The 13,773-nt window shown below is 44.0% G+C and overlaps 1 protein-coding gene across 2 annotated transcripts in view; it reads right to left on the minus strand.

The window, feature by feature from the left end:
- Positions 1 to 13,773, minus strand: part of fam193a (family with sequence similarity 193 member A) — a 266,074-nt gene that overhangs the window by 75,324 nt on the left and 176,977 nt on the right. For both annotated transcript variants that reach the window (XM_038805884.1, XM_038805883.1), the window contains exon 5: positions 4,080 to 4,247. In XM_038805884.1, the coding sequence (XP_038661812.1) occupies positions 4,080 to 4,247 (168 nt within the window). The remainder of the gene's footprint in view (positions 1 to 4,079; positions 4,248 to 13,773) is intronic.

Genomic DNA, 13,773 nt, shown 5'->3' on the forward strand with positions numbered 1-13,773 from the left:
GAAAAGAACCTGGGAGAACATAAGGGAAAAGTTTTTTTTAATGTAAGAGTGGGTAGGATTTGGAATGCACTGCCTCATAGGATGGTCAAAACAGACCTATCAGCTATTCTCTGCTCTGTGTAGCTGCTTTGTGATGCAGAACAAGGCCAGCAGCGTGGGTTCAATTCCCGTACCAGTTGAGAATTCTCCCTCTGTGTTCCCGAACAGGCGCCGAAATGTGGCGACGAGGGGTTTTTCCACAGTAACTTCACTGCAGTGTTAATGTAAGCCTACTTGTGACAATAAAGGTTATTTATTATTTTATTTATTATTGTTCAGTCCTTCCAGCAATTTTCATTTTTGTTCCAAATTTAGAGATGTTCTAAATTGAGGGTTTTCGATGGAGAAGAAAGGGAGAAACTGTGGATAGCGATCGGGCAACACAGATTTTTTTTAAAAAGTCAGATGCAAGATGAAGAGATATTTTCCCATGCAACCAAGATATGATGATGTGGAAGGTACTACCGAAGACCCAACTTCTGAAAGGCAATAGTGTATGTATTGAAAGAAAAATATACCAAAGGTTATAAGGAAAGAGCAAGGAGTTTACCCAATAGAGCAGGTGCAATGGGCTGAATGGTCTCCTGTGTTGTATGATATCAAAATTTCAGTATTAGCAATAGCTCGGAAGAGTAATATGGACTCGAAACGCAGTTTCATTTCACAGATGCCAGACCTGCTGAATTTATCCAGTATTTTCTGTTTTTATTTTTGCTGTAGCTTACCAGACAGAATCAGAGGAACCCTGCAATGCAGAAGGTGGCCATTTGGCCCATCGAGTCTGCACTGACCACCCTACCTTGGCCCACTCCCCTGCAACCCCACCTAACCTTTGGAGACAAAGGAGCAATTTAGCATGGCAAATCCACCTATCGTGCACATCTTTGGATTGTGGGAGGAAACCCACGCAGACACGGGGAAGAACAGAGTCACCCAAGGTTGTGATCGCACCTAAGTTCCTGGTACTGTGAGATAGCAGTGATCACCACTATGCCACTGTGCCGGCACAGGTTTCGCACAATCATTTCCGTACTTTTTATTCTTTAATGATCTTTCAGGAATGTAATGCATAAACTTATTAAGACATTATTTAATTTTTCTTTGCGCATAGTTAAATTATTTCACTCTTCCAATTTAGGACTTCATTTTCATCAAAAATGTATCTGTAGTAGCATTCCTTTCACATCCAACGTGGAAGAATAATAGGACTGGACCGAATGGTTACCCTCCTGGTTCAGCTGAATCTTACAGAGCAGGGAGATCCCAGGTTAATCTGTCCTTATCACAGGTGAAGCAGTAGTAGACAGTGTTATTATTCGTCTGAGCACCAATGGATTAGCCAGGGGCAGGGGAGGGAGAAGCAAATGGATCAGTTCCGTCCATATGAGGGTCATTCAGGAGTCTGGTAACAGCAGGGAAGAAGCTGTTTTTGAACCTTCAATGCGTGTTCTCAGACTTGTATTTATATAGTGCGTTTAACTTAATTAAGCATCGCAAGGAGTTTCACAGGAGCATTACAGAGTACGACACCAAGCTAGCAAGGATATATCTGGTCAGATGATCAAAAGCATGGAAAGTAGTGGAGGGAAGACATTTCAGAACTCCGGGCCAAGGCAACTGAAAGCACTGTGGATCAATAAATAGTGCTGCAAATATAACTGGGAACACACAAGAGGTGAGAATTAAAGGAGCACAGATATCTTGGATGATTGTGGAGCTGGAGTAGATTACAGAGATTGGGAGGGCTAGCCCATGGATGGGTTTTAAGATCAAGGCGGTGCTTGACCTAGTGTCCACATACGTCAATGAGCACAAAGGTTATAGGGGAATGGGACACACTGCGAGTTAAACCATGGACTTAAATTCTTCCTAAAATCTTTCCTCCGAGTTAATCCTTCAAGTTTAGGACTTGTCTCATGTGCTGTTTCAAATAATTACAATTATATTATCCCCACAAATTGTGTTTTCAGCTTATTTTAAGTTAACTGTTGACAATTTGCTATTTTCACTTTAACTTTGATCGTTATAAATAAATATTTTGGATGGTTGTTCAGGGAATAGTACTTTGAATTGGATCAAGCTACCAGCTTAGAAAATGAAAAACTGATATCCTGCTTTGCTCACTCAACAAGCTCCTTCTGACAACTGCACGCAACACATTTGAGTTCATGGCACAACACATTTAGTTTAATTTAACCGGCAGTGAATGATCTGAATGCAATTGGGTTTCTTAAGCGCTCCACAAAAGACATAAGGCCTGCCTGGGCTAAGGTGTTGTGCAGCCATTTCAGAACAGTGACTTTTGGTGAGGGGTGGGGAACTAAATGGTTAAAGAATGGCTGTTCGTGGAAGTACACATATGCAGGCTAGGATTGTGTTCAGTTCGCTCCCAAAAGTCTAACTGCCTAACCTTACATGTCAAGGGTATAAAAAACTTGCCCTGACTTCAGTCGTAATGAAGTGCTTCGACAGGTTGGTCATGAAGCGCATCACCTCCATATTCCCAGAACGCCTTGATCCACTGCAATTCGCATACCGCCGCAACCGGCCCACATCAGACGCCATTTCCCTACACTCATCCCTAAAGCATCTTGAAAACAAGGACTCCTACATCAGACTCCTATTTATTGACTACAGCTCCGCCTTCAACACCATAATCCCAGCCAAGCTCATATCAAAGCTCCAAAACCCGGGACTCGGCTCCTCACTCTGCAACTGGATCCTCGATTTTCTGACCAACAGACCACAATCAGTAAGAATGAACAAAAACACCTCCTCCACAATAGTCCTCAATACCGGGGGCCCGCAAGGCTGCGTACTTATCCCCCCTACTCTACTCCCTGTACACACATGACTGCGTGGCAAAACTTGGTTCCAACTCCATCTACAAGTTTGCTGACGATACGACCATAGTGCGCCGGATCTCGAATATCGACAAGTCAGAAGACAGGAGGGAGATAGTGACCAAAACTAAAGAGCTGGTCATTGACTTCAGGAAGCAAAGTACTGTACACACACCTGTCAGCATCAACAGGGCCGAGGTGAAGATGGTTAGCAGTTTCAAATTCCTAGGGGTGCACTTCACCAAAAATCTGTCCTGGTCCACCCACGTCGACGCTACCACCAAGAAAGCACAACAGCGCCTATACTTCCTCAGGAAACTAAGGAAATTCGGCATGTCCACATTAACCCGTACCAACTTTTACAGATGCACCATAGAAAGCATCCTATCAGGCTGCATCACAGCCTGGTATGGTAACTGCTCGGCCCAGGACTGCAAGAAACTTCCGAGAGTCGTGAACACAGCCCAGTCCATCACACGAACCTGCCTCCCATTCATTGACTCCATCTACACCTCCTGCTGCCTGGGGAAAGCGGGCAGCATAATCAAAGATCCCTCCCACCCGGCTTACTCACTCTTCCAACTTCTTCCATCGGACAGGAGATACAGAAGTCTGAGAACACGCACGAACAGACTCAAAAACAGCTTCTTCCCCACTGTCACCACACTCCTAAATGACCCTATTATGGCTGCCCTCGTTAACACTACACCCTGTATACTTCATCCGATGCCAGTGCTTATGTAGTTACATTGCATATCTTGTGTTGCCCTATTATGTATTTTCTTTTATTCCCTGTTCTTCCCATGTACTTAATGATCTGTTGAGCTTCTCACAGAAAAATACTTTTCACTGTACCTCGGTACACGTGACAATAAACAAATCCAATCCAATCCAACTGGATATTCCTTTCCAAGAGTTGGCACGGGTGCAAAGGACCAAATTATCTCTTGTGCTGTATGATTCAATGACATTTCAGTGTTTAAATCAACTCAGAGTATCTTCTGACACAGAATTTTGGTCACAATTGCGACAAGTGAACTGCCAACTCATTAACTACACGATGTAACATGCATCATTTCACACACAAATTAAAATAACCAGTTGCAGTCAAACACCAGTGACTTTGCCTACAATACCGGCAACTAAGTTCAGTTTAACCATAGAGATTTTCATATTTAAGAAATTAAAATAATTTACCTGTCTACCAGTTCTTTCATCCCCTCCTTATCTGGCACCAACGATTGATCCTGATCATCAGCCAATGGCGTCCCAGCTTGGCGATAAATACATCGAACCATGTAACGTACCTCTGACCAATAATGCTGAAGCTGTTGAGATTCTCGCTCATTCTCTGCCGATATTTCTCTGCAAAGAATTCGGTCATTCAAAAAAAATTGGTTAAATTTTCGAGAAGGAAGGAGTCCCAATTTCAATCAGTTATTTTTGGGAAATAAACCAACTGGCTCTTGTTTAAAAATCAATGCCTGCGCGTGGATTAAACTTGCTGCGTGTGATATCTCTGAGGCACTTTTAAACAAGCGCCAGACCACACACAGCACAATAAGCCGTGTCCGAATCCCTTTACTCAACCAGCTCACAGTTTTAACTCTTAGCTGACTCACATGCTGCTGGACATGTGGACTGAGGTTTCTTGGTTTTGGAGGAGCTGCAGCCCAAGCTAGGAGAATGATACCAGGATTAAAATGGTTTAATTATGACAACAAGTTGCGCACAGAAAATTAAGGGGTGGGCATGGAGGTGTTTAAGAGGATTTAATAGGGTGTGCAGAAACTATTTCCTCTGGCGGGAGAGTCCTGCATAAGAGGGGGCATGACCTTAAAATTCAAGGGTGATGTCAGAAGGACTTGCTCATACAAAGAGTAGTGGAAACCGGCGACACTCTACTCCAAAAGGTCATTGAGGGGGGGGGGGGTCATCAGATACTTTCAAATTGAGATTGATGGATTTTTTAAATATATATATATATATATATATATTATATACATATTATATATATTTCCAATTAAGGGGCAATTTAGCGTGGCCAATCGACCTAACCTGCGCATCTTTGGGCTGTGGAGGTGAGAGCCACACAGACACGGGGAGAATGTGCAAACTCCACACGGACAGTGACCCGGGGCCGGGATTGAACCTGGGTCCTCAGCGCCATAGGCAGCCGTACTCACCACTGCGCCGCCCTAATATATATATATATATATATATATATATATATTTATTTATTTATTGAAGTTTTACGTTTTAACAAATAACGCAATAAAACCGCAAGAATGGTATAGCACAGGGCGGCAGAGTGACGCAGTGGTTAGCACTGCTGCCTCACGATGCCGAAGACCTGGGTTCGATCCAGGCCCCAGGTCAGTGTGTGTGGAGTTTGCATATTCTCCCAGTGTCTGCTTGGGTCTTACCCCCCACAACCCAAAGATGCGCAGGGTAGATGGACTGACCATGCTAAATTGCCCCTTAATCAGAAAAAAAAGTAATTGGGTACTTTAAATTCCTTTTTAAAAAAGAATGGTACAGACAGGAAGAACAAAAAGGTCTCGACATACATGGAGACCGAGAACAGGAAAACACTAATATAGCTCGCTCAATACAATCATTAGACTCAACTTGATTCCCCGATACACACCACCAGAGAAAAGGGAGCAAAGGATAAGGCCAAGAAAACATGATAAAATGGTGCACACCTTCCCAGGCGGCAACTGCTCGCTACGACCACAAGAGTTCAGGATAGATTTTTCATGCATGTTTGGACGCGCACCAGCACACATTTCCCTCACCTCCAGTAGAACCGGAGGCATCAATGACACGTCAATCTCCTCCACTCGGATAACAGACGTGCTTGTACCCTGCAGAACCAATCACGGATTCTTTACACTCACCATAACAAAAAAGGAAAAATACAAAGAAAACACATGAGAACTCAGTTCTAAATAACTGGGTCTCTTGGGACAGGAACCCACTCCCTGCCCCGCAGAATGGCAAGGGAAAACCCACGTATCCCATTGAACCAAACCAGGGTTCATAACAGGTACATTGCTCACCCAGGAGGTGAGGAGTAAACCCCCCCCCCCCCCCCCCCCCCCCCCAAAGAGAACTAACCTAGTCAATCTCTCCTAGTATGACAGTCTTGCCATCCCAAAATCAGTCTGGTAAACCTTTGCTGCACTCCCTCGAGAGCAAGAACATCCTTCCTCAGAAAAGGAGACCAAAATTGCACACAATATTCGAGGTGTGGCCTCACCAAGGACCTGTACAATTGCAGCAACACATCCCTGCTCCTGTACTCGAAACCTCTCGCAATGAAGGCCAACATACCATTTGCCTTCTTTACCGCCTGCTGCATCTGCATGCTTACCTTCAGTGACTGGTACACAAGGACACCCAGGTCCCGCTGCACACTCCCTTCCCCCAATTTACAACAGTTCAGGTAGTAATCTGCCTTCCTGTTTTTGTTTCCAAAGAGAATAACCTCACACTTATCCAAATTATACTGCATCTGACATTGATCTGCCCACTCGCCCAACCTGCCCAGATCATGCTGTAGGATCCCTGCATCCTCATCACAGTTCACCCTCCCACCCAACTTGCTATCATCTGCAAACCTTGAGATGTTGCATTTTGTCCCCTCATCCAAATCATTAATATATATTGTGAATAGCTGGGGTCCCAGCACCGATCCCTGTGGTACCCCACTGGTTACTGCCTGCCAATTTGAAAAGGACCCATTAATCCCTACTCTTTGTTTCCTCTCTGCCAACCAGTTTTCTATCCACCTCAATACACTTCCCCCAATCACAGGCACAATATTGCACAATAATCTCTTATGTGGGACTTTGTCAAACGCCTTCACAAAGTCCAGATATACCACATCGACTGCCTCAAACCTTGTCAACTGTACTGGTTACCTCTTCAAAGAATTCCAACAGATCCGTCAAGCATGATTTTCCCTTCATAAATCCATGCTGACTTTGACTGATCCTGCCACTGCTTTCTAAATGATCCGCTATAAAGTCTTTGATAATGGATTCAAGCATTTTCCCCACTATCGATGTTAGGCTTACTGGTCTATAATTCTCTGTTTTCTCTCTACCTCCCTTTTTGAACAGTGGAGTGACATTAGCTACCCTCCAATCTGCAGGGACTGTTCCAGAATCTATAGAATCCCGCAAAATGACCACCAATGCATCCACTATTTCCAGAGCCACTTTCCTAAGCACTCTGGGATGCAGATTCTTAGGCCCAGAGGATTTATCCACCTTCAATCCCGTTAATTTTTCCAGCATCATTTCTTTATTAATGTTGATCTCCCTCAGTTCTTCCCTCTCACTAAACCTTTCATTCTCCAACATTTCTGGGATCTGAATTGCGTCCTCTTTTGTGAAGATAGAACCAAAGTATGTATTCAATTGCTCAGCCATTTCTTTGTTGAATCTGATGCACCCAGCTTCCAAATCAAGATTGGTAAAGCATAACAGCCAATTTTCAAACTCAATCGGCAACTCGCCTCCCACATCCCGGAAGAGACCAGGCTCACGAATGCTCCTTGACCAGCCCCCATTTCCTGAATTGGTCAGGATAGACAAGATACCAAACTGCAAGATTTTTATGAACCGAATGTGGCCCCCACCAGGGAAATTGCGCCATCAACTACCAGGATTCGCTTCTCCACTCCCCCCCCCCCCCCCCCCAACCCCCCTCTCCATACTTTGCATGTTCTTTGTAGATACACTACAACCTTAATAATATTAATTTAAACAAAGAAAGAACATCACAACATACTGTCAAAGCTTTTATCTTGTACTCAGCAGGACAGACTCTCACGAATACCAACTGCATTTGAAGAGACGTTTAAGTGGTTGGCAAGCAGACTCTGATTGGCAGAGGTGTTGCAATAGAGGCGTTAACAAATTTGGGATAACAGCATAGTGTGACTCACAGCTACATTATCAAATTTCATAGAGAGCATTAGCTTCAAGTTTGTACCAGTGTTCACTTCCAAATGTATTGATGAAGTGAGACACAGTCCATTGATCGAGTGCGGATTTATGCGAGATGAGACTCTGTGGAATCCCTACAATGCAGAAGGAGGCCATTCGGCCCACTTGAGTTTGCACCGACCCAGGCCCACTTCCCCACCCTATCCCCACAACCCACCCATCCTGTACGTCTTTGGACGCTAAGGGGCAATTTTAGCATGGCCAAACCAACTGAACTGCGTATCTTTGAACAGGCTAGACGTGGGGTTACTAATTTACACCATGCTCTACACTGCATTTGGTCTGAGGTGTACAAATATATTTCGCTTTTTTGGGTCAGTTTGTGCGATATTGCCTCAATAGGCGACTACACCATAAACAATACCCACTTGAAACACACAAGAACAAGGTGCAGAAGTAGGCAATTCAACCCCTTGAGCCTGCTCAATCATTCAATACCACCATGGTTGATATCATCTCTGCCTCATCACCACCTTCCTGCTCCCTATAATCCTTCATTCCTCTACTAATTGCAAACCTATCTATCTCTCCCTTAAATTTGTTGTACCGGCATCCGCTACACTCCGGGGTACAGAATTTCTCAAATTCATGACCCTTAGCAAAGTAATTCCTTCTCATTTTGGTTTTACATCTTCCAACCCTTAGCCTAAAGCTGTGGCCTCTCATTCTAGAATATTCAACAAGGGGAAACATGCACTCTCCGTCTACTCTGTCAATCCCCTTTGGCATCTTATGTACCTCAATTATATCTCCTCTCACTTCAGTGAGCATTGGCCTAAATTGCTCAATCTCTCTTCATAAGAAGAGTCCTTAGTCCCTGAAAACAATCTAGTGAACCTTCTCTGAATCTCTCTAATGCATTTACGTTCTTCCTCAAGCAAGGAGACCAAAATTGTTCGCAGTACTGCAGATGCTCTCTCATCAATGCCCTATACAGTTGCAACGGCACTCCGCCATTTTAATATTCAATTCCATTAGCAAGGAATGGCAAAATTCCATTTGCCTTCCTTAATACCTACTGCAAATGTTTACTAACCTGCTGCACAAGAAAATCCAAAGCTGTGCAGGTTAAGTGGATTGGCCATGCAAAATTGCCCTTAGTGTCCAAAACTGCCCTTAGTGTTGGGTGGGGTTACTGGGTTATGGGGATAGGGTGGAGGTGTGGGGATAGGGTGGAGGTGTGCGGTTGGGTAGGGTGCTCTTTCCAAGAGCCAGTGCAGATTCGATGGGCCAAATAGCCTCCTTCTGCACTGTAAATTCTATGAGTAATCTATGAGCAAACACCCAGATCCCTTGGCACCATAGCATTTTGAATTTTCTCTCCATTTTGATGTAAATTTGCCTTTTTATTCTTCTGACCAAAATGGATAACCTCATACATATCAACGTCAAATTCCATCTGCCAAATTTTGGTCCACTCACTTAACCTATCCACCATCTCCATTTGTAAATGTATTTCCTCATTGCAACTTACTTTCCCACCTATTTTAGTATCTTCTATCCCTGCATCCAAATTATTAATATGGATTTTAAATAGTTGGGGCCCTGAGGACTTAAACCTGTGGCACACCACTAGTTACAGCTTGCCAACCAGAAAAGGGCCCATTTATCCCCACTCTCTGCTGTCTATAGGTTAGCCAATCCTCTATCCAAGCTAATATATTACTGCAAACCCCGTAGGATCTTACATTGTGTATTAATCTTTTGCGCAGCACCTTATTAGAAGGGGCTGGTTTCTAAATAGCTAAATAAATAGCTAGGCTAAATAGCTGGCTTTGAAAGCAGACCAAGGCAGGCCAGCAGCACGGTTCAATTCCCGTACCAGCCTCCCCGAACAGGCAGCGGCGGAATGTGGCAACTAGGGGCTTTTCACAGTAGCTTAATTTGAAGCCTACTTGTGACAATAAGCAATTTTCATTTCATTTCATTATCAAATGCCTTGTGGAAGTCCGGATATACTACATCTGCAGGATCTTCATTATCCACTTTTGCTTGTTACATCTTCAAAGAACTCTAGCAAATTAGTTAAACACAATTTATCCATCATGAAATCATGCTGGCCCTGATGGATTGCATTTTGACTTTCCAAATGTCCCGTTACTCCTTCCTTAAAAATGGATTCCAACAATTTCTCAATGAGGAACTAACTGGTCTAGTTTCCTTTCTCTCTTTTTTGAACAGGGGTGTTCAACCCCTTTAACCTTTTATAGCCTTTTCTAATCCACTGGAACCTTTCCAGTATCCAGAGAATTTTGGAATATTATAACCAATTCCTCCACTATCTCTGCTGCCACTCCCTCAGCAGTTTTGCACTGTGAACTCACTGCAGCGGAAGCAGTTTGGCAGTGCAATTAATGACGCCACCAAACATAGAGTAAATCTCTCTGACCATGAAATCGAGGAGTATGTTCTTGCGCATAGTTCAGTTTTGGTGTACCTTCGTCCCACATCAAGCGGAAGGAGAGATTTGCTGAGTTTGAACACCTTTGCACAACTATCTCACCACAAACCAGTGTCCACTCAAGATTCTGAATTCTTGAAAGTGCATCTAGCTGATCCAGAAAACACACTGTGGGATAACAAACATTTTGGCTGATTTATACATGCAACACCAATGTCTAACTTTATCAAAGAAATGTACGGCGTTCTTTATAAAGGGCCCAGATTAATATCCATCGGGCCTGCCACTAAGCATGGACAGACAACCCTGCTTGAAAGCAAGTTATAAAAACATTTGTGGAACTTGTGTAAGGGTAACAAGCTGCCAGATGGTATATATGATGCAATTTGTCCTCACTGCACCTGCTTTTGTATGGGCTGCCCAAGACACACTGAAGTGATGTCCCTTTAAACCCCCCCCCCCCCCCCCCCCCCCCCCAACTTATCTATGGCTGGTTCTGCAACATGAATTAGTCAAATGCTTGGATGAGTTGCCACAACCAGTTTTCCTTTCCACATATACTGTGAAGGATTCCTTCACCTTTATGAAGACCATATAGGACTATTAATCGCAATGCTGTGTCCATGAGCTCATTCGACAATGTGAGCCTATTCCCCAATGTACCACGCAAGGAGGCCATGAACATTTGCACTGTGTCACTATATTATGATGATCGCGACACACCACCACTATCTACAAACTCAGCAACTCGTGCAGTTGATAAAAGCAAATTACTGTGGATGCTGGAATCTGAAACCAAAGAGAAAATGCTGGAAACTCTCAGCAAGTCTGGCAGCAGCTGTAGGGAGAGAAAAGAACTAACGTTTCGAGTCCAGATGACCCTTTGTCAAAACTCGTGCAGTTGAGTTCAGTTTTAATTAAACCACATATACTCAAACAGGGGTTGCTATGGGATCCATTCTAGGCCCAGCTTCTACCCTTCACATAATTCTGATAAAGTAATCTTTATTGTTACAAGTAGGCTTACATTGCAATGATGTTACTGTGAAAATCCCCTAGTCGCCACATTTCTGCACCTGCTCGGGTACACAGAGGGGGAATTCAGAATGTCCAAATTACCTAACAGCACGTCTTTGGGGACATGTGGGAGGAAACTGGAGCGCCCGGAGGAAACTCACGCAGACACGGGGAGAATGTGCAGACTCCGCACAGACAGTGACCCCAGCCGGGAATCGAACCTGGTGATCGCTGATGATACGTGGGTGATATGTTTGCCATATTTGAAACCGCAGCTGCATGTAAGAATTTCCTTACACACCTTAATGGGCTCCATCCTCACTCAAATTCACCTTTGAAATGGGCCAGTCAAATGAACTCCCTTTCCTTGACATGCTAGTGAAGAAATCTACCATTGGACTCTCTACTACTGCCCATCACACACCGATCTTCAGTGGTAATAGGGCACAAGTCATTTACTCATTATGTAGGCTTGATGCTGAAATAGGTCATATCAAAACCATCCTGCAGGACAATGGCTATCCTGATCAATTAATTGCTCAGTGTGTATCTTGCAATCTCACGACCGGCCCAAGGCTACCACTTTGAGTTCTGAAAAGTTCACCATCTACCTCACATCCTTTTCCAGAGTGAAGTGTTTCAAATATTTGAGCAAGAGGTGAAGTTAGCCATTTCACACTGCTACTCTGCAGCAGCAACAGTGAACCACAGAAAAGTTACAGAGGAGCCATTCAGCCCGCTGTGTCTGTGTCGGCCGAAAAAAAAGCTTGCTGCCCATTCTAATCCCACCCTCCAGCACCCAGTCTGTAACCTTGCAGGTTACAGCACTTTAGGTGCAGATGCAGAGAGCTTTTAAATGGGTTTGAGGATTTCACTACAACCAAACCAGGCAGCTAATTCCAAACACCCACCACCCTCTGGATGAAGGCGGCTTTCCTCATGTCTCCTCTAATCCTTTGTGCCCCTAATAATTGACCTCTTCACTAAGGGAAACAGGGCATCCCGGAATACTATATATTTGCCCCTCAATCTTGTATCAGGTCACCTATCAGCCTCCTCAGTTCCAAGGAGCACCAGCCTACCCAATCTTTCCTCAATTTTCAAGCCCTGGCAATATTCTTGTAAATCCCCTCTATGCTTTCTCCAGAGCAATTATCACCTTCTTGTAATGTGGCGAACAAAACTGAACACAGAATTCCAGCTGTGGTCTAACCAGTGTTTTATTTAACATGAATGGTATTCTCCACTAACAGGATGCTGCCATCAAGCCAAAAAAAGATGTACACAAATGATTAATGCAGTGTATGAATTTCAGTGCCGGTGTGAGGCTAGGTATGTGGGCCATACAAAACCAACAACTGGTGGAGTGTATCGAACAGCATGTCCCTTTAGCTGTTTGCAAATGACTGTATCCAACCAGCCTGTGGTTGCAAAACTCAAAGCATAGTGTCCAATATTAGATGTGATTCCAAGACTGGACAACACTGGCTAAACAATCCTGATTGTGCGAAGAATTGCTCTGGCAACCAATTCAACATTATCAGTCAGACTTTCTTATATATGCTCGAAGCTACATATATTCACACACAGGTCCCTGACCTTTGTAGTGGAAGGAGCATGTCCATGCCTTGCGCCTTTTCAACTAAACAAGAGCTTGGGGGAACAGTCATTCCCTGGTTCATGCCCCATGGGAATGCTTTGGCCGGAGTCGACTTGCCAGGCTTGTATTTAAATAAAAGCTTGGACTTTAACTGTGCCCTGGTGCATTCTCCAGGACCACCTCCACCATTCACAGTCCACTTTACAACCAATTAGCATTCTCTTCTCTTGCAGTATAAATTCCTGGTCCACCCACATCGACACTATGAAAGCATAACAACACCTATACATCCTCAGGAAGCTAAGGAAATTCGGCATGCCCACATTGATTTTTATCAATTTTAACAGAAGCACCATAGAAAGCACTGGATAAAAGCAAATTACTGCGGATGCTGGAATCTGAAACAAAAGAGAAAATGCTGGAAAATCTCAGCAAGTCTGGCAGCATCTGTAGGGAGAGAAAATAGCTAACATTTCGAGTCCGATGACTCTTTGTCAAATATTTTCCAGCATTTTCTCTTTGACCACTGAAAACATCCTACCTGGCTGCATCACAACCTAGTATGGCAGCTGCTTGGCTCAAGACCATAAGAAACTCAAGAGTCGTGATCACAGCCCAGTCCATCACATGAACCTGCCTCCCATCCATTGAATCAGTCTACACCTCCCACTGCCTTTGGAAAGCGGGCAGCATAATCAAAGGCCCCTCCCACCCGGGTTATTCTCGCTTCCATCCCCTTCCATCGTGCAGGAGATACAAAAGCCTGAGAAAACGCACTAATAGATTAAAAAACAGCTTCTACCCCGCTGTTACCAGATCCCTGAATGACCCTTTTATAGACTGAACTGATCT

The sequence above is a fragment of the Scyliorhinus canicula genome, chromosome 8, assembly GCF_902713615.1.
Source record: "Scyliorhinus canicula chromosome 8, sScyCan1.1, whole genome shotgun sequence".
Classification (NCBI taxonomy): Eukaryota; Metazoa; Chordata; class Chondrichthyes; order Carcharhiniformes; family Scyliorhinidae; genus Scyliorhinus; species Scyliorhinus canicula.